The 27954-nt window shown below is 40.0% G+C and overlaps 2 protein-coding genes across 5 annotated transcripts; one reads left to right on the plus strand and one right to left on the minus strand.

Annotated features, from left to right (window-relative positions):
* Window positions 1-2303, minus strand: LOC146562451 (uncharacterized). Its single transcript, XM_085295311.1, has 3 exons — window positions 2295-2303; window positions 71-1826; window positions 1-14 (listed from the first exon to the last, which is right to left on the minus strand). The coding sequence occupies exons 1-3, from the start codon at window positions 2301-2303 to the stop codon at window positions 1-3; spliced, it is 1779 nt and encodes a 592-aa protein (XP_085151437.1).
* Window positions 2251-27893, plus strand: kif2a (kinesin family member 2a). 4 transcript variants are annotated; one of them, XM_085294193.1, is made up of 22 exons: window positions 2251-2459; window positions 16080-16174; window positions 17939-18061; window positions 18826-18880; window positions 19879-19995; window positions 20234-20278; window positions 21614-21714; window positions 21827-21922; window positions 22007-22061; window positions 22153-22315; window positions 22994-23084; window positions 23214-23277; window positions 23364-23455; window positions 23541-23683; window positions 23899-24103; window positions 24278-24388; window positions 24484-24551; window positions 24829-24954; window positions 25746-25893; window positions 26509-26610; window positions 26732-26867; window positions 26955-27893. In XM_085294193.1, the coding sequence occupies exons 1-22, from the start codon at window positions 2399-2401 to the stop codon at window positions 27038-27040; spliced, it is 2283 nt and encodes a 760-aa protein (XP_085150319.1). In that variant the 5' UTR covers window positions 2251-2398; the 3' UTR covers window positions 27041-27893. The 4 variants fall into 4 exon arrangements, with proteins under 4 accessions (XP_085150319.1, XP_085150321.1, XP_085150320.1 ...); XM_085294195.1 differs by lacking the exon at window positions 24829-24954; XM_085294194.1 differs by lacking the exon at window positions 20234-20278.
* Window positions 27894-27954: the final 61 nt, after the last annotated feature.

Here is a 27954-nt window from a genome sequence, read left to right on the forward strand (position 1 = left end):
TTACAGGCTCTCAGCTGTATGGACAAATCATCGACATATAAATTAAATAAAATTGGAGACAAAATCCCACCCTGTCTGACACCATTGCTGACACCAAAGGGGGCAGAAATACTGCTTCCCCATATAACCTGCATGTTCTGATGAGCGTACCAGTAAGAGAGAATCCTCACGATGTATTGAGGAACTCCCCGTGTCTTCAATTTATCAAAAAGTTTTCTGTGGTTCACTCGATCAAAAGCCTTAGAGGCATCAATGAAACACATGAGGACAGATGAATTTTTAGCCCTATACAACCTGACTATTTCCTTGAGTGCATATATGCACATGTCAGTGCCGTGCTTTGGTTTAAAGCCAAACTGATTATCCAGAGAAGAGATGAACACACTAACTCTATCAAACAGGATTCTTTCTAACACCTTAGATAAAATACTGGCTAGTGCAATCGGCCTGTAATTATCCAAACAGCTCACTTTTGCAGCTTTGTCTTTCATAACTGGTACCAGTAAAATACACAGCATTGAGTCTGGTAATATGCCATGAATCATAAACCCAGTGAAACAGAGTGCTAAAAGAGGAGCTAGCCTTAAACTAGCATGTTTTAAATGTTCTGCAGTGATGTGATCCAAACCAGAGGATTTATTATCAGACAACCTATGAATGGCTTCATATACTTCATGTGTCCTTACACTTATTGTGTCATTACTCATGTCAAGATTGTCCTCATATGGATCACTTTTTATACAGTTAAACAACGCACTGTAATGCTGTCTCCATAATGCTGCAATGTTATCTGCCCCAGAAACACCTTCAACAGTTGATGGTAGAGATGGTTTACAGTTATTAAGAGCTTTCACCTCTTTCCAAAAATCTGCCATATTATTACACAACATTTTCCTGGCCAAAGAATCTGCTCTCAGCATTTGCTCATTTTTAGTTATAAAGCGAACAGCGTACTTATATCTGGCATTCGCACATTTTTTCTGTTCAAATTCTGGGCCTTGTTTAGGTCTTCCAGCCATGGCCCAACATTTATAAGCTATGCGAGCTTCATCATGGTACATGGATACATGTTCTTTCCAGCCAGGTCTGATGTTAGGTTTCTTATGCTTATATTGTTTATCAAGCAGTGTACCACTTTCATGCAGAGCAGTCACTATATCATCATACATGGAGCAGAGTAAATGTTTATGCACAGCATTCTTACAGTTGACATCCTTGCACAAAATAGCTTCTTTCGGCAAAGAAATGTTGTTCAGATGTATATCGGTATTACTATGATAAGCTAAGAAATCATCTTCACTACAAGCTGACCAGTCTAATTTTACACTGGTAGCAATATTAGCAATATTGTTTCCAGTTGTTGCTGGCATTTGTTCCACATTCACAGTAAAACCAAAAGGTATATGATCTGACACAGTTACCTCATACCTAATAGTCATGTTTGCTAAAGCTGCATGTCCATCAGCTGTACAGATACAGTGGTCCAGCCATGATGTACTATGCCAGGCTTCACTTATGTATGTATAGCTATCTGCAGGCAGTAACACTTTGGTAGACAAGATAAGATTATTAACTTGACAAAAATGAGTTAAGTGGTCAGCAAACTGAGAACTGCTGTCTGTGAGATCAGCATTAAAATCACCCAAAACATATATGCTGTAAGTATCATTGTCTTGAATAAATGCATTAATAAAAGCCAGCCTACTGAGGTATTCTTGCTCATTTTGACAAGATTCATAGGGAGTATAAATATTAAGAATGATAAAACTACTATTGTTCTGTGTATATTGTATACCAATACACCAGTCTACATCCAGTCTAATGGGCTTTATTATCAGTTATTTATTTATGTCATATATGTTTATAGATTAGTATCATATATTTGAAACATGAGCTCAATGTAAGTGCTCGTTTTACAGAAAAATGCGCATTTATTATTATTACCTAGCATTTTAAATCATTGAGTTGGTTAGGAGGAAACTAATCTTAACAACATCTGTTCATTTTGGAGTCAATTACAACAGCCTATAATAGCTATAATATATTATGGTGTGTTTGCACCCAAAGTGATCATGTACAAGTAAAGGTAATAGTTTTTGCAATTAACTTTAATGGGAAATCCAATATTTTACAGGAACAGCCTATGATTAAAGAAATAACAATTATAAACACTGTAGTAAATGCAATGCTTTTATGAGCCGCATAACGTTTTTATTTTGAAAAAGCTGACCGGAAAGAAACTGCTATTCTTGGTAGGTACGTAATGCTCTTGACGTAATGCGTAATGCTGCCACTGACTGCATCTTCCTCCCAAACCAAAGACTGCCAAAGAAGCTGATTTTACTCGGCTTACAATAAGTCTCTAGTCCTGTATTTGTTCATTTTTAAGTGATGTAGAATGGCGTCTGGCTTTGGGAAGATAGTCGTTGGTACCTATGTGGAGATAAAACGCAGCGATGGTAAGTTTCACCCTGTCTATTTATTTTTCCCGTCGCGATGTGTAAGTTGTTTGGGGATCTTTGTTGCTGCGCTGCTGTTGAATATAGCAACCGTTGTTTCTGGCTGCAGAACGTAACGCTAGCTGCAGATTCATATTAGTTGTCAGGGCGGAGAGTTTCAGCACGGCCTAAGCCTTTGAATGGGCGCCTTACCTTTGTTAGCATGCCCATTCAGAAGATATTTCCCGATACCTCTAGATTCTTATCATTAGATAACTGCAAATGTCTTTGATTGGAATTTATCAAGCATACAAACATATTAACTCTAGCGCCACCTAGTCTCTTAAATTATTTATTATAACAGGGAATTCAAAATTGTAATTAGCCAAGCTAGCGGGATTGCTAACCCGGTTAGCTTAGCTAACTAACGTAGACGGCAAGATTAGCGTTAGCTTATGGCTAGCCAAAGGCTGTGTGCTGTTTCCCGGCTTCACACAGCAGTGGCTCTGCAGTAAAATCGGTTTCGTTAACATGCACTTTGGTTTTTGGTTATATTTTATCCCCGCTTTCTTTCATTGTTAGCTTATTAAATGCTCTGTCAATAAACCGAACCGCTAGTTGTTATGGAAACCCTTTTGAGGTCTAAAATCCTGTATTAATATTGTCTTTTATCACGGTCATTTGCCATAAAAATACATTTGTAATAAGAGCATATACGTAAGCCATTTTTTATAACTCTTTCCTTTATTTCCTCTATTACTCTTGGTATTGCATGGGTCATAAAAGATGATAGTGTTTTATTTAATAGAGGCAATGCCAAGGATATATAATTGTAGATAGTGTAACCTTAAATATGAGGCATCTACTGATGCCCTCGGTTTTCTGTAGTGGTACTACAAATGTAGCCATAATAGCTTACAAAAAAGGGGGGTTAAACTGCATTCACATGAGCTGAAGTTGTTTCTGAAGGCTAGCAGATGAGTAGACCGAGAAAAGGGAGAGGCTGGTTGTTGTATGACTCTCCTTTCTGTGAATGCCAGCTTTATTCTTGCTGCTCTGTGTAGTTGTTCGGCATTGCTTCAGGGCTATAGAGCCAAAGATGACACAGAAGTTTGTGTCATTCCTGCTGGTCCTTTTGGGACTTTGCTACACCCAGTGAAATTGTTTTGCAACAAACCCTCAAACAGCACCAATCTTGTACACAAAGCACACGGGAATAAGCTTGAAAGCTAGTGCCAGAGGTGTGCTGCAGCCACTGGTGCTGGTTAGTATCATTGGTAATGTCCCTAAATCCATAATCTCTGTCCTAAGATCAAGAGTGAGATGTGAACTAGATGCACAGCAGGGCTGCAGAAAGAACCAGTTCTGTCTGTCTGGTGTTGTATCCAGAGCAGGGATTGCCCTCTCTCTCTCTCTCTGGGGACTGGTTCAGATTCAAGCCAGATTCATGCTATTAGCCACCACCCCATCTGTTGCAGCCGGCTCCCTCTGTTCTGCCAGGACTCACTCGCTCCCTCTGTGTTTTTTCCATTTCATATTTATTCCTGTTGAGAGCTAGGTCTTATAGAAAATAATTAGGAGCAGTTTAATTAGACTACCTCCAGTCATCAGAGGATGATGTGTGCACCTTTAAAGGTATTATACTCTTAATTGTTCCTGGATATCAATATTGAGTATTAATTTTTGGGCTTTCCTCTTTTCTTTTTATCTTTTTTGTTTGTTTGTTTGTTTGTTTGTTTTTAAGTAAAATATTATGGTTTGGCATTTTATATATTTTAAAGTCTTTCAGAGCAGAGTGGAGTACCGGAGAGGCAAGGGTCTGTGTGGTGTTTGTACACTACATCATTTTTTTTCTGAATGTGTGCCATGTTGATATGGTTTCATTAATAGGTGTCTCTGGTTCTGTGGGTGAAAACGATGCTTTGAGGGTTTTGTTTATTCCACAGGCTTAGCAGAACTAGAGCACACCATTTTAAGCCCCTTCTGCTCCTGGGAGGTGTCAGTGTACCCATTCAGCAAGGTTTTAGTAAAAAAGTGGGGCACTTGATGGGGGATTCAGTAAAACAAGCCCGGTTGTGACTTGGTATTTCAGCTCTTTTAAGTCTAAGGATACAGTGTATGTCTGTGAGGAAGATGTAGGCAGCCGTTAGAGTTTATTAAAGTCTGGGGGGGGAAATAAATATTCCCGTCTTTGGCAAGGTCAGAGAGTACAGCTGCACAATAGCTCATGTGGATCTTGTAGATGTACAGTGTCTGGACGTATGCTGTGTCCTTGAAACCTGTCCGTTTGGGTCTGTAGCTTTGCAGAAAGAACGGTAGGATAGTTTCCAGTTAAGGAAATTTGTCACTTCTCGATTATTAAAAGGCATGTCTGCCTTGCCATTTGAAAGTAAATGTAATAACAAAAATAATAATTTTACTTTTAATTAAATCAATAAATCGTTTTTTAATACCTATGCTGTTAGTACTTTAAAACATGCGTTTCTGGGTACAACAGGTTACACAAGCTCCTGATGTTCAGTGTTGTGTTTAGTGCCATTTACTGCTATTGAGGTTCAGTTTACATAGTTCCTGCCACTGCTAACAGCAAATGTCTACAAGCAGCACCATTGCTTAGCCTCTTCATGGGAAATGTCTTGTACTGTTGCATTATGGGTTCATCATGACTGCCTCTCTTGGCATTTGCACTCACTATAAGGCTCAGTTAAACAGTCTCGTCTGATAGCAGAAAAGACGAATTGCTGGCATTTTACAGTGAAGATCCAACTGTTGGCTCATTGACACAACAAACATCTTGCAAAGTTAGCAGACTTGGGAGGAAAGTGATCACTTCATCAGTTTCAGCAGGATCATATGACAGTTACACTGCCTTAGTGTTATTCTTGTGTTTGTGGGTTGTTATGAATGAGCCTAAAACAAGCCTTGTCCTTATTATATCTGAACCTAATGACCTGTGTAAAATTGACATTTAGAGTGAGACGAACTTTATCCACTCAACCCCTAGTACCTGTTGAGCATTGTGTCATTTAGCTGTCACTTTAATGTAACAGATCTACCCCTTTTATAATAGTATAGTTCAAGGACTTCGGTTTGATATTTATTGGGCATTTTTTATAACAGTATGTATAATAGTAGGGAGGTCTGGCCATTAATAGGTGTATTGTACTGTATTTTAAGAGAACTTCTAACTGGAGATGTGGTGTTCATGGGTGATTAAAATAACAATTTGGCTGATGATTGATTTGGAGGGGGAGGGGGTTGTTGCTATTTATTTCCTCCTTTGTGTCTGGGAAATAAATACATCTCCATCTCTGTAATAAAAAACAGAATAGTGTGTTTATGTATCATTTAATCCATTCATTTTCTTAACCACTTATCCACTGAGGTCAGCGTTAGGGGTGGATCTATCCCAGCTGTCGCAGTGTGAGAGGCAAACTAGACCCTAAACGGGTTGTATCGCAGGGCCAGCACAGAGAGACAGACCAGCAAACACTCACAGTTGGACTTGGACTCACTGCAGTCGCTCTCAGAGATTGTTAGAGACTCATAAATAATTGCTGTGTAATTTATAAATGCAGACAGACAGTCTGAATGAGTCTTTGTCAATGAGCACAACTCAAGGGGACTCAGCTTAACTGGCTGCCAGTTGATTGTATTCTGGTGATATTCCTGTAGATCAGGAAGGTTACTGAGACCAACTTTAATAATTATATGTGAATTTCTTCCTATGTAGACAGCATTTTTTGATGATTCATCACAGCTAATTACTTTATTATCAGAAACTGATTGGATGTAATTGCTTGCTTGATCCCATTCAGTCACAGGCTGATAGCATGCTGACTCGGTCTTTTTGGCACCATTTATGTCCAGGCTTCACTGACAGTGTTGGTGTGCTTGACAATCTCAAAATAATAACTAAAGTGTACTTAATTGTGTTAACTTTTAACTTCATGGCCGCCTTCTTTATTTAACTTTGAGTTGAAAAACGGCCATAAATCAGAATATATGTTACTGCAGTACTCAGCATGCTGAAAAATGTTAAAAATTGTCATTGTATCGTATCATTAATTAAGTAATGTGATAACATCGTGCGGTGTCTGTTGGTTACCACCTAAGTAGTACATGTATCGGGCTGCAGATTTTCTTGTGTAAAATTATATTTTTGTTGTTGCTATTATTATGTTTTAGATAATTATTGGTTATTTATAACCCCTTACATTCCATATTGTTTCATTTTTAAATTTCAGATTTACATATTATAAAATAATAGGACATTTGTCTCGTTTTATCAAAGTAGTTTGGGCGAAGTTGTTCTCTTCTCTGCTGCTGTTACTTATGCACCAAGTAGTTTATTGAGTCTGATCGCGATGAAGCCACAGGAAGTCTGTGGTCGGTGGCTTGCTGCTTGACATTGGCAAAAGCAGGCAGCCGTTTTTTTCCAGGGTGGTTAGCAGGATGGAGCAGTGATTTGGAGAGCCATGCTTAGCACAGTTGTTTCCATAAATCCTCTGAGTGCTGCTACTCTTGGAGGTGTGACATTTAATGTCACATGTCTCTTCCCCCCAGTCACTGTATAATTTAGCTAGATTTTTTTTCAGAGTCTATCTTTCCAAAGACCAGTTTTTGTGGATGAATGTAGTTTGTGGTGGACCAATACCTGTGATAGGTCACCCATCTGGTTATGAGTAGCACTAATGGAAACAGAACTTTTTATAGCTTCTGACACCCAAGAGTGTTTTTACATATCGTTCTTTTTAGAAGACGCAAACTCAACAATCTTAAAGTGGACCAACAAAAGAGAAATTAGTTCTTTTTGTGTTTATAGTGTGATTGCATTTTAAACAAAGACCTGATTTTTCTGGTACCCTTCAACTCTGACTCTAGGTCATCTTCCTGTTCACTCTTTAGAGCCCTCAGACCTCGACTCCTCGACTGTTTTTGGAGCTTTTTCTAACTAATTAAGTAACTAATTAATTAGTACAAGTATAGTGTTAGTACTTTTACTTGGGTAAAGGATGTGAATACTTCCTTCATTACAGTGCAAGTTGATGTGTATGAGGAGAAAACGGGCAGAAATATCTTGTTACCATTCAGGGCTCGTGCCTAGGGTCCAAAGCGACCTAGTCGTAACAGCCACACAGGATCTTAGAGTAGATCTGTCTACTCCAGTCAACCCTACAGACAGTTTGTTCCTCAGACTCGGTGCCAACCTCCATCAAAGCTATAGACATCGAAAATGTGACGTAATTTCCGGAGTAAAACCGCAAAGGATTGTAGGTACAAGTGGCTAGCGCGCACGGGCTATTACAAGACAACAGTTACAGAGATAAACGGAGACACAAAGAATGGCAAGAAGCTGTATTATTAACTGCCATAGCCGGTCGCATGACAGCCACTGGAAGCCGATGGGTAAAGCAATCAGTCACATGGTCTGTCGATCTCTATTGGGACATTTTTATTACAGTGATCCCTCGTTTATCGCGGGAGTTACGTTCTAAAAATAACCCGCGGTAAGTGAAATCCGCGAAGTAGCCAACTTTATTTTTTACAATTATTATAGATGTTTTAAGGCTGTAAAACCCCTCACTACACACTTTATACACTTTTCTCAGACAGGCATGAACATTTTCACACTTTTCTCTCTTGTTTAAACACTCTCAAAGTTCAAACCTTCGTAGAAAAATAAGTGCGGTATTATACAATGAAACCAAAGGCACCCGCCGGTGACAAGTCCCACTGCTAGTGATCGAAGATATATGTAAATTTGATAAGCCGAACGCATTCTTTACTGTACAGGAGACACTGCATGAGATTGATTGACAAATTGAAATTGCACAAAAAAAAATCTGCGAAACAGCGAGGCCACAAATAGTGAACTGCGATATCGGGCTGGGCCATATTATACCGTTCACGGTAATACCAGTACAATGTTAGGCAACGATAAGAAAATATTGCGATAGAATATGGGTAATACGCGCATGCGCAGTGCCTTTGTTTTCATACGCACATGGCCGAAGAAGCATGGCAGCAGCGGAAAATGAAAAGGGGGAAAGCGGATCATTGAATGAAACGGATGGAACAGAATCGGTTTATAAAAATGGTGCAACTTCAGTGATGCAGAACTGGTTTGGTGTTCATCCATCAGATACCCACCAAAGCACTTTTTTTTTTTTTTTTTTTGTAGAACATGCAAGCGGACCGTCATTATTACCGTATATGTCGGACTAAGGTGCTTGTAAATCTGGGAGTAATCTGGGTCCAAAACTCCATCCGTTTCAGGTCCCAAAGTCAAACGAACACTGTGGCACACTGAGAGTTAAGAACTGTCTAAATTCTTTCATCTTTAATAAAACAATCACGATTGCTGCTTAACAGGTGTAACAATTAAGTTTAACATCCAGGCATCCATGAAAACAGACTTTATTACATTTACAGGAGTTAGAAGTTAGCAGGAAGTTAGCGGAAGGTAGCTCGCTAGTTTCGCTAGTTACCTAACCATGGTATACCATGTTCTGACTGAGAGATTTCTGAAAAAATTAAAACTTACAGCTCTGCTATCACTTCCAACATAAATGAAGACAGAAAACGAAATAGCAGTGACGTTTGTAGGGTTACTGAAGTTGGACTAGCTGGTATATAATGATGTGCTATGTGATCGCTAGCAACACAGCTAAGTTAGCATAACATAAACAGTGAAGCTGGAGGATGAACGCAGTGGCGTGTCCAACGGGGTGGCCTGGGGGGGCACAGGCCACCCCCCCAACCAGACTGGCCACCCCAGGTGCCACCCCGAAGCTAAAACAATAAAATTTAATGAAATATCAAATGTACGATTATGGTTTCACAGTGAAGCTCAGATATTCGAGGGTAAGTGAATGCAGCACCGGCTTCTGCACTATGAGCATCATGTTAGCAAAGGTAGGAGAGCCAAGCACGAAAGACGGCACTGCGGAAAACATTTTTTCGGCGAAAGATTAACAAGTTAACATAGCTGGACTAGCCATCAGACGTTTGTATGGTGGGCTGATGACTTATTTATTTATTTATTTTTGTAACGGCATGAACAATGAGAGGTGGTGGATTGGCCAGATGTTGGCCGATTTGTAAAAATAACTCAGTTGTTTGGTGGTGGCTATGGCGGAGCTTCCACAGAGGCAACAGGTGGATGAGGGAAGGTGAGGCAGGAGGAGAGACCCGAGGTGGCCGTCGGTCCAAGTGTCAGGTGAACTGAATTTCAGGTAAGAAGTTATGACCTGCAGTCTATCTGGGTCAGATATAAACCAAGTTTAGGTGTAGTTTATTTTCGTTGTGCTGACTTTTTACAGTCAGTTACAATACCTCATACTGCGTGAGCTAGCATGACGCGTTTCTATACAGCTGTTCGGTTGCTATGATGTTACTGATAGTGAACTTTATTTTATTCATAAGGTTAGTTAGTAGAGTTGCCAACAGCTCCTTAGAAAATGGAATGGTCCCTCATTCAGAGAAAATATTACGCGTTTCGTATTGAGCTGAGAAGAGACACAGTTTGTCCCGTACTTTAGCTAGAATGGAAAAAGACACAAAGCTGGAGTTATTCTGTATTTACAGCTGCCTCTTCTCTTATCTCCCCCCCCCCCCCCCCCCCCCCCTCTTCTATTGCTACTTCAATCATGAAACTGATCAATGATCAGCTGATCGTCTCTCTTGTTTGTTTATCGCCCACTTTGCGTCAGAAAGAGGAAACCAGCGGATGTTGCGCTAAACAACAGCAGCACGTTTAAGCTTGATCAGCTGTTGTTAGAATTTATTTAATATTAATTTCTAGTATCAGCTGATGTTTGCTGGAGCCACAGCTGTAAACCTGCTGGTGATGATATCGGTTTGGATATGTGGTGAGAGGGAAACGTGAAGATGAAACCAGTCGATGTCCTTACTGAATCATCAGAGCTGAACAGGTGATGGAGAAACAGGTTTACCTTTTAGGTGACATGAATGAGTTGAAGTTATGAACTGTTTCTGAGAGACAAATAACACCAGGATCCTTTTTTAGGTAGCTGACAGCTGGTAACTGTGCAGGGGCGGGTCTAGCAAAGTGTTGCCAGGGGGCCAGGTAGGGCATTAACAGGGAGAGGGGGGCACAAAGTTTTTATCTGACGTAAAATGTATAGAAATCATACATATACCAACAAGACTGTACATCACTGTCACAACAGCATTTGTTTTCATTCAAAGGCTTTATGGCTTTAATACCTGGTGGGCCGGTCTGTAGTGAAAATGCCCAATTTTTTGTCCTAGTCCAGCCCTGCAGGTTAATACTGGCAGTGTCACCATGCCAGCTGACTGTATTTCATCATCAGTCAGTGTTGTTCTTTATCAATATTACCAAAGTTTACGATAAGGCAGCATATAAAGTATTTACTTGCTTTCAGGTGTTATTCAAATGTTAGTCTTTTCATTTGTTTCCCCACTTTTTTCCTGTTTCAAAATCAAACACCAGTTTGTGAGAAGATTATCTTCTTTTTTTTTTAACAGGCATTGGTTTTGCATTGGCTAATTTGCCAATTGTATGTTAAAAATGTTCGTATTTTAATATTCAAAAATGTTTTTGCCCAAAACATATGTGCTCTACATGTCAGTAAAAATACTATGCAAATATTGATGTCCTTGACTGCTGAATAAACACTGACTGATTGTATCTCTTGTACTTTATCAACGCAGTATCTAAAAACTTTGCACCGTAGTGGTTAAAATCTCATTCTAATAAGAGTTAAAAGCGCATTCGGTTATTAGGTTTACAGGGTTATTGAATTATGGTTAACGGTTGGTAGAATTGTTTTTAACATTATCTGCCAATTACATCTGCCACCCTTCTCCAAATCTGTGCCCCTACCTGGCCCCCCCAACAAAAACTTTCTAGACACGCCACTGGATGAATGCTAATACTTTTCCACTCGATAAAAGTTAACATGAGGGTTCCTGATGGTTAGAGACAAATGCAATCGCATGGCAGGATGCCGTAAACGGACCAAACTTCAGTCAGGCGAACAACTGAGATAATCCATCCACAATACGAAGTTAGTCATTAATATACTGCAACAACATGGGAATAGTGCAGCTGTGATAGAATACAGCATTAATGAATCAATGGTACAGAAGTGGAGGAAACAAGAAGAATGAGTTGAATAAAGTTTGATTTATCTGACTGCTTTGTTTCGCATAATGTGCCCTATAATCCCGTGCACCTTATGGTCCGAAAAATATCTATTTGACTTTTTTATTTGGCACACTGCAGTTTAATGTTGCAAAGCACCTCTTTTTAACTTTAGTGGATATTTTACATGGTTATGCTCAGGATATGTCAGCCCATTTCTACTGGAAATGCCCTTTGGTTAAACTTTCAGCAAGGAATTTGCATTTGCACTGTTAAATTTTTATATAGCTTTAATGAAAATAAAAAACAGCTGCTTGTTTAAGTGAAAATAAATGGATGTTTTTGTTTTTGCGCTAGTAAAGTTGTAGAGTTGTATTTTGTATTTTGTCTCACATCAATTATATCGTTAGTTATATCGTTATCTCAAATTTTCAAATATATATCGTGATAAATATTTTTGGCCATATCGCCCTGCTCTACTGCGATATAGTGGGGGATGACTGTATACTGTTGGTAAACATCTGATCAGCAGTAGAATAAAAAAAAAAAAAAAAGCTACATGTACATTTCCTGTTTAAATTCATGTCTATGTTTGGATTAGTTACTATTATCATTACTGCCTGTATGGAAGTTTTCTATAATAGCATGTGGCTGATTTCTCTGATAATAAAATGTGAAAGCATCTTGCCTGCTAATAACAAAACCAAATGAATTGTAGTATAAGTTTCTCTTGTAAGATAAGCTGTCATTGCACATGAACATGATACTTAAATCAATTAATAATTTAATTATATATCTATCCATCCAGCTGGGAGGTAATGACAACAACAACAAAAAAACCCTTTGTGTTTACAGGTGACAGATTACATGAACCACAATGAGTGTTCAGAAACTAAATTAGTTTTGAGGGCTGAAAGGGACCAAGTATAAAACCACTCTTACATTTTAAAACTTTGTGATTTATTGTAAATCAATTTCAACTAATTTTTTTTTTTTTTTTTAGGGTGGGGGGTTGGGTTAACTTTGTTATTCTGTGTATTTTTGTGGCTGTTTGTATCCTCTATAAATGCACACAGGAATGGCTCAAATACTGGATGTCCACATCTTGCTAAATCACCAAAATTTTAAGGAAATAACGCTATCACAAGTGCGCGATATATACCTAACAAATAGAACATATGCATTCTGTTGAATAAATGGCTGCCCTGCGAGAAAATCATTTTCCCTGCTTTTTGCAAATGTGAAACATTTGTATGGTAAATTGATCAAATGTTCAGCACATGAGAACACTGAAAGCATCTTTGCTGGCCTGCTCTCTTTGTGTCTCTAAATAATGGATACTGGAGCTTAGATAGTGAAGGGATTTTGCAGCATGCAGTTGGATCTGCACAGGCAGAAATGGGAGGGCTGAGCAGCTTTTTTTCTTTTTTGTCCTTTTTCTTTTTTTTTTTCTCCAGCTGTTAGTATTGCAGTGTTGAAGACAGAGGGGCGGAGAGAAGCACAGAGGCTAACAGCAGCTGCTCTCATCTCCGTTATCCGAGTCTCGCTAACGTTTCATTATCAAACCTCCTGGTCTGAACTTACCAAGATTAGCCTCAGCCTGCTGCCTTCCTCTCACAAGAAACCCAATTTGTTCAGTCACTTACAGAACAATGGAAATGAAATAAAAGCCTCTGTTGGTGAGCATAGGCGGGTTTTGTGTTGGTAACATTTCACTGAAACGCCTGCATTATCTGGAACTAGATTCTTTGTTTGTGAGGATAAAGGTGAATATAAGCTTATATAATTAGTAATGAAATGGTTTAATTGAAGCTAGGTTAAATGTATATGGCATAATAATAAAAAAGTTGGAGCACAACACTTCAGAAACAGAACTGAAAATGTAAAATGTATAGAATACATCAGTGGGTCGTCACACAACAATTATAATATAGCAGGGGTCGGCAACCCTAAGCACGCGTGCTACAGTTGGCACGCGAAGGGTTAACTGATGGCACGACCATAGCTGGACTGGTCATCGGGCATACCGGGCATTTGCTCGGTGGGCGGATGATTTTTTTTATTTATTTATTTTTTGTAAGGGTATAAAAAATGACAGGTGGTGGATTGGCCAGATGCTGGCCGGTGTGTAAAAATAACTCGTTTGGTGGTGGCTATGGCGGAGCTTCCACAGATTCAGTAACATTATCAAGTGGTGGAGGCTGGTAGGTGGATGAGGGAGAGGGGAGGCAGGAGGAGCAGAGACCCGAGGCGGCCGCTGGTCCGAGTGTCAGGTGAACTGAACTTCAGGTAAGAAGTTATGACCTACCTGTCTATCTGGGTCAAATATAAACCAAGTTTGGTGTAGTTTATTTTCATTGTGCTGACTTTTTACAGTCAGTTACAATAACTCGTACTGCGTACTAGCTAGCATGACGGAGTTTTCATCAGCATTGTTGTAGCGAACTTTATTTTATTCATAAGGTTAGTTATTAGAGTTGCCAACCGTCCCGTAAAAAGACGGAGTCGTCCCGCATTCAGAGAAAATATTATGCATTTTGTATTGAGCTGAAAAGGAACAGTTTGTCCCGGACTTCAGCTAGAATGGAAAAAGACACAAAGGAGTTATTCTGTCGTTATGCTGCACAGCTGCCTCTTCTCTCCTCTCTCTCCTGTTGTTACTTCAATCATGAAACTGATCAATGATCAGCTGATCAGCTGTACTCTATTGTTTGTCGCCCACTTTGCGCCAGAAAAAGGAAACCGCCGGACATCGCGCTAAACAACAGCAGCACGTTTAAGCTTGATAAGCTGTTGTTAGAATTTATTTAATATTAATTTCTAGTATCAGCTGATGTTTGCTGGAGCCACAGCTGTAAAGCTGCTGGTCATGATATCGGTTTGGTTATCTGGTGAGAGGGAAACATGAGGATGAAACCAGGAGATGTCCTTACTGAATCATCAGAGCTGAACAGGTGATGGAGAAACAGGCTTACCTTTTAGGTGACATGAATGAGTTGACGGGAAGTTATGAACTGTTTCTGAGAGACAAATAACACCAGGATCCTTTTCTATGTAGCTGACAGCTGGTAACTGTGCAGGGGTGGGTCTAGCAAAGTTTTGCCAGGGGGCCAGGTAGGGCATTAACAGGGAAAGGGGGGCACAAAGAAATACTTTCTTATTCTCATTTAAAATGTCTGGCTGTTATTAAATAATTATCTGAAGCTTACAGCCAAAGCTTTTATCTGACGTAAAATGTATAGAAATCATACATATACCAACAAGACAGTACATCACTGTCACAACAGCGTTTGTTTTCATTCAAAGGCTTTATGGCTTTAATACCTGGTGGGCCGGTCTCTAGTCAAAATGCCCGGGCTGATTTTTTTGTCCCAGTCCAGCCCTTGGCACGACACGCAGTGAATTAATCTGAGAAGGTGCATTAAAAATAAATGGCCAGGCCAGCGGTGCACATCGCAAATTAGCTCGGATAGACACATTCGTTGTGCTCGAGACAGAATTCACAATGTGTTTTTAGGACTTACAGGTGTATGGACCAATGTTTTCTTTTCTGATCAAACCAGAAATCTTTAATGAGCAGCTGAATTTGTCTCACATTAACTGGCTGAGCTAATGCCAGTTAATGCAACATCGAAGCAGCTGGAATCCATAGCTGTGCGTGTTCATGGAGCTCGCATTTTCACCTGCTGGACATCACTACCTGACAAGTTTAACTGTCTTCAGAACATTGCAGAGGCCTTATTGACAGTATTTGGCTCTACATATCTGTGTGAGCAGATTTTCTCTCATATGAAGAGTGTCCTCAGGTAGCCGTCTGAATGCTGGACACTCGGAGACCTGTGTCTCTGAGTGGGAGACCAGAGATCACATTAACATGTGTATCCCTGTATTAACAAACATGCCATATTGGCCCAGTTTATTTTACTTATTGTTGTGAGGAGACCATAAATAGCATTTGTATTTTCTGTTGTACAGTTCATTTGCTGTTATGGATAAAAATGTCTTTTTTTGTTTCAAAATAGCTGATAACTATTCGCTGATAGCTGCCAACATCTGCGAACAAATATAATTCTATAAAGTGGTTCTATATAGTGTGTAACTGTTAATATAGAGTGTTATTAAATTTATTGCTAATGCAATCATAAAATTTTAGATGGCACTCGTCATCAGAAAGATTGCCTACCCTGTTGTTTTTAAATAATATACTATATATTCTTTAAAGTCAGTGTATATCCAAATAAAAACAGTTTTATTTTAACAAGACTGCATGCAGATCTGATCATGGTAGCAGGTGATAATTAGACCTTTTTATATTTCATAAATCATGGGGTTTGAATGGCAAATGCAACAACGTTATGTTGTTGTTGTACTTACTAAACAATAAAATGCTTTTAATTTTCCATAGCACTACAGTGATTTTTTGTGTCCCAATATTTTCTACCTTCAGCTATTTATGTTTTTCTGCTAATCTGATGTTTGAGTTCATCTTATCTCTGGTGCTTTTACAGGACGTATACATCAGGCGATGGTGACCTCACTTAACGAGGACAATGAGAGCGTCACAGTGGAGTGGATAGAAAATGGAGACACAAAGGGAAAAGAGGTAAACCACTATTTACCACCGTTTTTTTAACCTCTTAAAGCTTCCTTAACAGCACAAAGTGCTTTTTATTTTCCAAAGCAATGAATAATAGATCCAAAAGCATTCAGGAGCTGCTGTGATTATGCAACTAAGCTGCATGTTCAACCACACATCACCCCTTGCACACCCTGCAGCTCTGATCACATGTAGACAGTGTGAAAATTTAACAGTACATCTGGCGGCAGGCTTGCTGCATCACATTTTCATAATTATTTTTCATGGACATAATAAAAAGCACAAAGATAAGCAGAATTATTTATATAAAAATGTCTGTTTCTGCATTTGGTTCAGCCCTGTCTTTGGAGCACATACGCACAGTCCAAATAAGACAATAAAAAATACTAGAAAAAGCATTTCCTACCAAAAATGCAATGTGAATGCTGCAATTTGAAAATGTTGCCTGAAATGTTTAAAAATATTTGAAATATTCAAAGCTGAATTTGCTAAATCTGCTTAATTGCAAAAGATTAGCAAAATATCGGCCAGCAACAGTACCAAAAACTGAAAATATGCGAAATAAAGCGAAAAAGGTACCAAAACTGAGCTTCAAAAATGCTAAACTTGGAGCTGAAGCTCATCAAAATGAAAAATGATCTCAAATGAGAAATGTTTATCCATAAATGTTTAGCCGTGTGACGATTTTGACATAACTTCCTGTGTCGCTAGACACAATCTTTGTGGTGCGTCAGCCGGTCGTGCACCTCTTGATTATTGTAAGGAGTCATCCCAGTTGTGTTTAAGACACAAGTCTATGATCATGCCGGTTATTAGCTGAATTTTAATCATAATCCTGCACAGAAGCTCAGAGACATACAAACACACAGAGGGAGATGTTACAACTGTTTGAAAACTTTAGTTTGTGGAAAGAACTTTAAACAAAGCAACCACTGCAGAGGATGGCAGCTTCAGGCTGTTTACTTTTTCCCTCCAACAAAACAGAAAGAGAAATGAGAAATTGCTGAATGACACTGGATGAAAGAGGACAGGGATGGCTATGTTTTGATGTATATCTTATACATGTAAGGCAAACGATTTGGGCATGAAAAAAAGAGAAGTTTTTTCACATTATTCTTCTAGCACCGTTTAAAGAGCAGGGGATGTCATCACACAGTGGTGGCAAAATGCCATAAAAAATTGAATTCTTCATAAAAGCACACTTCTCCAGAAAAAGCTGAACATTTTGATACCAGAATGGTTTCTGTAGCACAAAGTATGCAGAAGTAGTTAAGTGCAGGAGGATCTCAATAATGTGAATGCTTATACAGCGTGCACATTGCCTAGATTTTTAAAGTATAAAAACGAATGAGAAAGTTGGAGCAAGTTGTCCATTAATTGCAGCATTGATTCTCAGCCCATCAAAATGACAAAGTGTCCATGGAGCAAGTCTGTCTCTGAGCTTTTTCACCCATGGAGCGTTGGTGAAATTTACAGTACAGAACTTTAAAAATTACATTCAGCAGCAGTTTTAGAAAGTGGTCAACACCCTTTGGCTTTACTGCAATAAATCTGATGAATAATTTTGACTACTCAGCACACAAGAGACATCCAAGTTTAAATATAAGCACTTGGGGGTAGTTTGAAGACTCTTGTCCACCTTAATTATGTACAAAACTGGTCGCATTTAAGCCCTTTTTAGGCTTTTGTGATGCACTGTATTTTCAAACTGACTGAACACCCTGTCATAGACAGAATCACTTGACTTTATGCTGCTCTGTTTCTGGACAGATTGACTTGGAGAGTATATTTGCACTTAATCCAGATGTGGCTCCAGATGAAGAAATTGCCCCTAGTCCAGAGACCCCACCCCCTCCTACACCCACATGTGTGAAGGTCAACAAAATTGCAAAGGTGAGTGGTGCTGTGTGACCTTATGAGCACCTAAAGGTGTAGCGTGTGATTTACATTGCTCAGAATTGCAGCTCTTTGTTTTGTCACCCTCATCCCTCATTCACGGGCTAGCACCCAGGCTTCCTCGGGTGACCTGTGCGGCTCAGTATGATGGATCTTTTTATAGAACCTCGATCCTTCTCAGGAACCAGCTAACTGGTCCTGTTAATTACACCATGTGTCATAAATATAGACTAACAGGTGAGAGTCTTCAGTGGTTTTTTTCTTTCTAAATTCAGTAAATATTTAGGGCTCAAGGTTCCCACCATCCTTTTGTCTCACCACCAGCCCACCCAGACTCAAGATTGTTTTTGTGTGTTTTGCGGCGTGAGCTGTATCATCACGGTTTTTCCTTTGTCAGAGATCTAACTAGAATTTTAGTAAAGTCCAATTTTAAATTGTTACTTACCCAGTACTGAATATTAGACATTTTTGTCTGATATTCACATTTGTCAAATGATCAGAAATTACAGGAAAATTTCTGCCAGTGAGGGAACAGGGTACTGTTGCACCTGTGCCGCTCTGTGTCTCCATCTGTGCCACACAGTATGGCTTGCAGCATGTGGATACATTAACCACCCGCCTCCAAAAAAGCATGTGTATTTCTGTATTTTTGTATGCAGAGTACTCACGATAAGAAAAGTCTAGAACTTTGTGACAACAAAAGTAGGAATCACACTAACTAACTCAGTAGTCATTTCTCTTTATTTGGTTTCCCCTCACAGAACCGACGGACGATAGCACCTCCTAAGAATGATACTCCATCCAGAGATAATAGAGGTTTGAGGAACTGCAACATTATCCTCACATATTTATGGTGGTTTAATTGTTATTGAAATTTTTGCTTTCTATGGATTGCTATTTTTTGTTTGTCAGTCTTTGTTTTGTTTATTTCCATCATGAGTTTGCCCACTTTAGTTTAGCAATTATTTTACTAGAATGCAAAAAATCTGTGGGGTTTTTTGTTTTTGTTTTTTGTCCATCAACTCTTCCTGTGCAATCAGGAAGAACTAACTTTTTAAGCATTTATAAAAGCATCATATCATTTTTATTTCTTGACATTAGCTTCTCATTTACATCCACACATATGCCGTTTTGCATTTATGCACCTATGGTCTCATAAAAGCTTCTTGTCATACTCATTTCATGGCAAGCAGCAAACACTGGTCAAACAGTACTGTAGTATGGGCAGGCAGTAGTTGTTTAAATGTAAAATTGATAGTTTAATAGAATATGTTCTCCAATGCAAACATAGTGACTCCAGTGTAGTCGTTTACACTTTTGGCAAACAAGAAAAAGCTACCAGGAGGAGACACAAATCCCTTTGGTGGAGCATCAGTACGGACACCCGGTGTTTAAAAAAAAAAAAAAAAAAAAAAAAGATTAATAAATAAATACTGACTAATCCATTTATATATAGAACTACCCACTACTTTCAGCTACTTCCTTATTTATAAGAAAGCATTTTTCTGAAATACAAACATAACACTCACAGCCTTATAGTTTCAGTACACGTGAACCATCCACGTTTGTTGTGCTAACAAATTTGACCAAAGTAAACATATTCTGGGTATTTATTCATTATTATTATTATTATCTTTTTTTTTCTTTCCTCCTCCTTCCTCCTTTTTTAATATTCATTCATTTAATTATTTTGGTGTAAGGGTTTGTTTTTTTTGGGGGGGGGGGGGGGGGGGGGTTTGCTGTTAGTGTTGCTTGGTAGTGGCATTTGGATCAGAGATATTTGTATTTTAATCTTTGTGGTGTTGTGTCTTAAGCAATTCCAACCCGGGCCAGACCTCCACAGCCTCAGCAGCCAGAGCCTGCTCCACCTCCTCCATCGCAGCAGCCTGCACAGCCCACTCAGGCCCAGACACAGCAGCAGCTACAGAACGGTAACAATCATGACATTTGTCAAGAAAATGATCATTTCAAGAAACCAGTTTTAAGCAGTTGGCCAAAAGCTTCTAGCCTAATCCCTTTATGTAAATGTGAAGTATAATCCATGTAAGATTTTTCTTTTTTTTTAATCCAAATATACTGTCAGCGTTAGTAAAAATGCATCGATCGCACAAAAGCATACCATCAAAATCTTTTAATGTCGTGTCTTTGTTGACCACATGTTCATCACAGAGTCCTCACATCAGCCGCTATCCAGAAAGGAGTTTGGACAGCTTTGTATGTATCACCTGCATGTTACCCCTGCCCTCAGTGCTTCACAGTGATTCTGATAGTTTCCAATAGAGTCCGATAGACCGCTAGTCAAACAAGAAGATCGCTCAGCCAAATGTCTGCCACGTACTGCTCAGAGCTGTTGTGTGGACAAGAAGCAGCACACTCACAATCCATCCAGCAGACAGGCTTTCTGGGTATTAGGAGGGGAAAAAAATTGTGGTGTCGTTTGGCTGTGCTGCTCTTTTTTTTTTTTTTTTTGTGTGTCTGGTTTCTGCTGAGTCACACACGGGCACACACGTGGAAGAGCCTGCGGTAATGTGTGTTACGTCTCTGGGCTCAGACAGCAATGATAGCCTTTTATTCAAAGTGCTCGCTGTCATTTGGAAGGCTGAGAGGATGATGTGAACGCCTTGTCCCCCCTCCTCACCCCCTCAGCTCCCCTCCACACAGACTGAATAGCCCATAAGCAGTAACGGTGCTGAGTTCGTCTTATATTTCTTGTCCCGGTGCTGACCCAGTTCATCTTCTCCTCACAGATTAGAGCAGATTATTAATCCCTCTGCTCCGATAGTCTGGGTTTTCAGGGACTGGAGCCAGCAGGAGGCCAGGACTGTGTCACAAGGCTTGGGCTGGGCTTTGCAGCGGGAAGCTGGGGCTGCAGCGGCGAGCATTGAGCCGGGGCTAATCGAATAACATAGTTTTGATGAACTCTGCATTGAATTAAAAGTGGCTTTTACTCACATGTTTGCTAACTTGTGTTCCTTTATAATGGTGACTAATAGTTTGATTGACCTGAAACAAAACTAATCTGGGGGTGTGGTGCTCGGGAGCTTTGGAATAACCTTCTTAAGACGATCATTCTTGATTTGAAACAGCCTCTTACTGTAATCAGACTGGATTAAAACAGTAATGCAAGGCACATATCCTGCATTGTAAGTGTTTTTTGGTTTTGTCTTTGTTTTTTTTAATTTTCCTTTCAGAGGTCACATGTCCTGTTGTGTTTGAGGACACAAATAAAAATAAAAAGGTGTTGAAACACAGTGCTGCAAAGGCCTTTTGTTGGTTATGTAGAGCAAGCAGCTAATGTTATGCGGGAGACACTGTGTGCCAGCCGCTGCATCCGGGTGTGTAGTAGCTGTATCACTGCTCTGCTTTGTTGGAGCCAGCCCAAGGTTTCTCTGCTGTTTAAATAAAGGCCAACAGAAAGGAAAGCTGACAGAAGACGCTGGGAAAGTAGTAGAAGTGACATATTGTAAGCGAGATGAAAGGGGAAGAGAAAGCTGTTGATACATGATGTGAAAGCTGGGAGAATTACTGTTTTTCTTTTCTAAATGGCAGCACGAAGGAAGTCAAACTGCGTGAAGGAGGTGGAAAAACTTCAAGAGAAAAGAGAAAGACGCCGGCTTCAGCAGCAGGAGCTCAGGGAGAAAAGAGCTCAGGTACACTGATGTTGTTCTTCTTTTTTTTTCTTTTTGCCATAGAGTTGTTTACATTGAAGTGAGTATCTATTTGACATGAGAGTAATTGTCATGTTGTCTGTCTGTCCTTCAGGAGGTGGACACCACCATCCCCAACTATGAGATCATGTACATGATCCGAGATTTCCGAGCCAGTCTAGACTACCGGCCCCTGACCACAGCAGACCTGGTGAAAATTCTTCTTCGCTCCTGATCGGTAAGAATTGACCTTCATCCAAAGTTTAATAAATGTCCTTCTCATTGCACTGCCCAGATTGAAGAGCACAGAATATGCGTTTGTGTGAGGAAACGCCCACTCAACAAAAAAGGTGAGGTCTTTGATGAGTTTCGCCTCATGTTGCGTGCTAAGTACTTTTTTATATTGTTGTATTTGAAAGTGTCGCCTCTGCTGTGTTTCAGAGTTGTCCGTGAAAGATTTGGATGTGATCACCATTCCCAGTAAGGATGTGGTGATGGTTCATGAACCTAAACAAAAAGTGGACCTGACCCGCTACCTGGAGAACCAGACCTTCCGCTTTGACTACGCCTTTGACGACAGCACCACAAACGAGATGGTTTACAGGTTTGTGACCCGAAGCGACATCTGAGCTGTTAGATTTATTCAATTTCAAGTCAGATTCATATTATGTGACGCAGCACATGATAAGCCAACCAAAGACACAGACGGAGAATCTCTGCCAAGCAATGGCGCACAATCAAGAACAACCAGACTTTCCAGTATTTGCAGTGTTTGTCTTAGCTTAGTTTTGAGAGATGTTTGCAGACAGCTATGTCTGGGGAAAAAAATTGTTGAACGGTTTCTGATGCACAAACTACAAATGAACAAGTCAGTGTTTTGCCACAAATTATCGGCTAGGGGAAGGAAACCCTGGATCAGCGCAGCCACACTCATTGAGGGGTGCGACCTGGCCACTCGGCCAGCGGAATTTGACCGAAATGTGTTGATTGTGATCGTTTTATGCTTTTTTAATCATTTACAAACATTCTACAAATGACTGTTTATCTATTTGCATTGTTACTAAACCAAACTAATTCAAATAACAGCCATAGTTTGACATTTTCAAGTTGCAAATTCATAGATAATAAAAAACTGAAATCTGTTTTTTTTGCATGTTAATATAATTCCTTTAGTCAGAAGAAAGGTGACTAACAAACAAAATTAGATGAATGAATTGTTAATATTTTATGTATAAATTTGGGGATGGAGTAGCGCATGACTGTGTTTTGTCTTCTCCTGCAGGTTCACAGCCAGACCTCTTGTGGAAACCATTTTTGAGAGAGGCATGGCCACCTGCTTCGCCTACGGACAGACAGGCAGTGGAAAAACACACGTGAGTTACAATTAATGTGCCTTTAAGAAAACAGAAGGCTTTTATCCTTGTAGTTGGAGTGCATCTTATATAATTTGTGTATAAAATACATTTTAACTTGTATATATTTATTTTTTCATTGTGTCACAGACTATGGGTGGCGATTTCTCTGGGAAAAACCAAGACTGCTCTAAAGGAATTTATGCATTAGCTGGTAAGCACATTAGATGTAGCTCTTTGTTGACTGAAGGATAAGTTGGATCTGTTTTGGAATTCGATCTCTCGTGTGTTTCTATGCAGCTCGGGATGTATTTCTCATGTTGAAGAAACCCAGCTACAAAAAGTTAGATCTACAAGTGTACGCAACTTTCTTTGAAATCTACAGTGGGAAGGCAAGTGATGTGTGATCATTTTTTTCCTTCTTATTTTTTTCTGAAGGAGAGATTTTATTTAATGCTGACAGAACTGTGTTTGTAGGTGTTTGACCTGCTGAATCGTAAAGCTAAGCTGAGGGTATTGGAGGACGGGAAACAGCAAGTGCAGGTGGTGGGGCTGCAGGAGAAGGAGGTCAAGTGCACAGAGGATGTCCTGAAACTCATTGAAGTGGGAAACAGCTGCAGGTATGACAGCAGGAACTTTCTCAGGAATTCCAAGACTTTGTGTTCTTGTATTTGATCAGTGATCAGATCAAAACTCTGAAATTCGTTTATTGTCATGCAGACGTCGTCTAGCACAATATTCATGTTCTTTGGGGATGTTATTCCTTCTCCTGAAGTTATTAATTTTTTGCCCTCGCTGCTGCTGCTTCATCATCATCTTGATCACCCCCCAAAAGAACATCAGGGCAGACGTCCGCCAACGCTCACTCATCTCGCAGCCACGCCGTTTTCCAGATCATTCTCCGGAGGAAGGGGAAGATGCATGGAAAGTTCTCCCTCATCGACCTTGCGGGCAATGAGAGGGGGGCGGATACATCGAGCGCTGACCGGCAGACTCGTCTGGAGGGAGCAGAGATCAACAAAAGCTTGTTAGCCCTGAAGGTCTGTGTGCAGTGAAGGGATAGTGGAGTAGCTCCTTCCCAAGTGTTGGCTACCACTTCGTTTTTTTGTTGTTGATTTGTAAAATAACAAAGAAATGTCATGTATACTTTTTCCATTTGTAATTTTTTATTTTTTATTTTTAATTTACCAAGTATGTCTCTCTTGTTGTTTCAGGAGTGTATCAGAGCTCTGGGTCGTAACAAGCCCCATACACCATTCAGAGCCAGTAAACTCACCCAGGTCCTCAGAGACTCCTTTATTGGGGAAAACTCACGCACATGCATGGTCAGTCCTCTGTCTTTGGCCATGTTATCAAATCTCTTCCACAGGTTAATAAATATGAAATAAATCTGAATGACATATTCTGTTTTTTGCTCCAGATTGCAACCATTTCTCCTGGGATGACATCCTGTGAGAACACACTCAACACACTACGCTACGCTAACAGGTGGGGTTGAGATAACCCACTCCAGTGATTTAGACAGTATCTTCTTGCTACAGGAACTTCTTGGATTATTCACCTTTATGAAATTTTAGCTCTTTTGGATTCCTCTGTAATGTCCAGTGGCTTTTATAGAATCTGAAATTAGCTGTACTACTCCAAATTTCTCTGCTTACTCTTGTTCGTTCTGACTCTTGTATCCTCTTCCCCTTTTTTTCCTACTTTCTTTCCTTCATGTTTCCCGCCCTCTGCTGCTCTGTGTGCTGGTATGATGACTGTTTAGAGTGAAGGAGTTTGGGATTAGTCCGTCAGATATCCCCTTCTCCCAGAGCGGTCAGGGAAGCCGCCCTGAGCACTCGCCCACCAATACCTTTGAGTATGATGACTTTGCTGCTACCTCTCCCAGCAGGTCAAGCACTCCCCAAAGCACAGCACCACACGCACAAATACACACAGTGCATGCTGTCCCTTTGTGTATCTAATGCATTATAGAACACACCCATGAGCTCATTTATCAGCTCCTCACTGCGCTACACTTCCTGTCTTCCCCTTTCTGTTTTTCATCTGCATGTTTTGATGTGATTCATCTTTTCATCCCTGCTCTGACTTTGATCTGAACTGTAGACAAAACTTTTTTTTTTTTTTAAATTGTGTTGCTAAATCCTGAAGAACAATATGTCTGTCTGTCTGTCTGTCTGTCTGTGTGTGTGGGTGTGTCTTTTATTTGCTCTGTTGTTTCATCGCTGTTCATGCCCCGGATGTCAGGGATAACTGCGATAGCTGGGTGTGATAAGTCAGAATGCTGGTGCAAAACTCGACTTTTAGCTGTTTGGCAAATGCATCCACGGTGAGCTTTTGTTTGAGCCAAACACTCAGCGGGTAATCCCTTATCCCGGCCGTAGTCCTAATTAATTGGCGCTGGCACCTGCAGGTTGGGTACAGTGCTGTAATCCCTCATCAGCTCTGCGAGAGCCTAGTTAAACATGAGCTCTGAACACCCAGACTCCAGTTACCATGAAAACTGATATCTGGAAATTGAGCATTGTCATCTGTGCCTGTGCATGACATCACTGCTGTCATGAAGCTGCCATGCTGCACAAACCATGAACCGCAAACCAAACATCAGCCTTGTTAAGAACAGGTCTGACCTGTGGTCGCTGCGATCTGATGTGTTTCTTTATTTCTTCTTTTGGTCTGCAGGGTAAAGGAACTAACGGTGGACCCCAACCAAGTGATGGAAGGGGGACGCCCCAATATCCATGCTGTCAACCAGCTGGATCTCTTGGATGAAGAGTGGCTGAGCATCTCACCACAAAGAGACGACCTTAAACTTCTCTGTGAGCAGAATGTAAGTGCTCACAGTTGATTCTTTGAAGCACAAATCAGACTGTTTACATCTGGAACTTATATCTGAAAATAGGGCTGCTGTGGAACAGGAGGTAAAACAAGGCTGTATATTACTCAGTAGTTCAGTCCCTGACTCCTACAAGGGGCAATGAGTGCAAGATACTGGTATATGAGCACTAAATAAGTACCAGCCTATTTACCATATCGCAGCTGCCACGTATTTCACTACCCCAAGTGTTTTTGGATTAACATTGAAACTTTTATTTATCAGTGATGAAGGTGAGGTCCACTGATAACCAGATTTCAGAAATGATCTCTGTGCTGTAGCTTTTTGTTAAGTACGTTTAATTTAACAATTTTAAGAAAATTAGATTTTTGACTAAAATGCGTCATACAAAAGAGTGAGATAATATAATAATAACACAAATAGAAGAACTCAGTCTGGTTTAAAACCCAAATTATAAACGTGGGTTTTTACTCAGGTTTAAAGAATATTTGTTTGTTGGAGACATCGTGACGTATAAAGGGAAAGAAGCCACAGTTTAGAAGTAGCTATTTAAAAATGCCTGATCTCCTTTGTTTAAATCTGGATCTTCTGCTGGATCTGTAAACACAGGAGGAAGAAGTGTCTCCTCAGCTCTTCACCTTCCATGAGGCCGTGTCACAGTTGGTGGAGATGGAGGAGCAGGTCCTAGAGGACCACAGAGCTGTTTTCCAGGTTAGAAAACACTCCAGCTCTCCTCGTTTCTTTCTTTTTCTCATACATACTTATATGAATCCAGATAAATTGCAGCTCCTGACAGTGAATTTATAACTTCTCTTTGTTCTCCTCTGAGCAGGAGTCTATCCGGTGGCTGGAAGATGAAAAGGTGCTGCTGGAGATGACGGAGGAGGTGGATTATGACGTGGAGTCTTACGCCACGCAGCTGGAGCAGATCCTAGATCAAAAGATAGAAATCCTCACTGAGCTCCGAGGTATGCCCGAAACATCACTTAACAATAGAATAAAGCCATCCTGCTACATTTTTTAAATGTGTGAAATGCTTTTGCTCTCCTCAACAGATAAAGTGAAGTCATTCCGCTCTGCACTGCAGGAGGAGGAGCAAGCCAGTAAGCAGATCAATCCTAAGAGGCCACGTGCTCTTTAGAGTCTGAAGAGGTTTAAGTGGCATGTTGAGAAACATAACCACTAGATGTTTGGCACAAGTCGAGCTGACGCTAGCAGCTGTGAAAACACAAATTAAAAGACTGTCTAATGTACCAACAGGCTCAATGAATATCGTTTGTTTTGATCCCTCTAGTAACAGAAACTGGCTCTCCACTCACTCTTTGGTCTTGTTAGAAAACTGGAAGGAAACTAGTTTTTATTTCCTTCCACTTTAGATGATTTTTTTTAAATGGAGAATGTTTAGTTTCCTTTCCTTGTACTTAAATTATTTTTCTTTTATACCCGTTTGTACTTCCTTTGAACTAAAACTTTTCGACCGGTTTTCAGAGGAGATCTCAGTTGAACATGCTTCGAAGTTTACTACACAAAACCAGTATTTGATTTCTGGTTTGCTCTGGCTGACATTTCTGCATGTTCACTCTGTGATAGCTTATGTTCACCACTGTTTCATGGTCCGGGGGTCCCCCCGGTCGGCATCGTAAAGTCATACTTCATTGTAAGTAATCTCTTCTCCCTTTCCCTTCCTTCTCAAAGTTTTTACCAGTTTGGAGGAAGCGTTAAACCACATTGTGTTTCTTTCCTTCTGTCATCCCTGACAGATTTTTACTTGTAGTTTGCTACAGTCTGTGCCATGTGGCAACTGACTCAAAAAACTCTTAATGTAAAACATGTTTTCCACCCATTTAACACTTTGTTAAAAAAAAATGGAACTAGAAAAACTATTAATAAATGTATAGTGAAGATCACTGACCTATCATTGGTTATGTTGCTCAGTGTTTGCACCAGATGTAATGCTGGAAGAATTAATAAAAAGTCATGTTTCATTTCAATGACTTCTGTGACCCAAATTATCTTTATTTGCCACAAACATAAAGTCAAGCTTGAGTAGAAATT

This window comes from Mchenga conophoros, linkage group LG12 (assembly GCF_057382185.1).
Source record: "Mchenga conophoros isolate Kocher_MC1m ecotype Shallow Benthic linkage group LG12, M_conophoros_male_GT1.1, whole genome shotgun sequence".
Classification (NCBI taxonomy): domain Eukaryota; kingdom Metazoa; phylum Chordata; class Actinopteri; order Cichliformes; family Cichlidae; genus Mchenga; species Mchenga conophoros.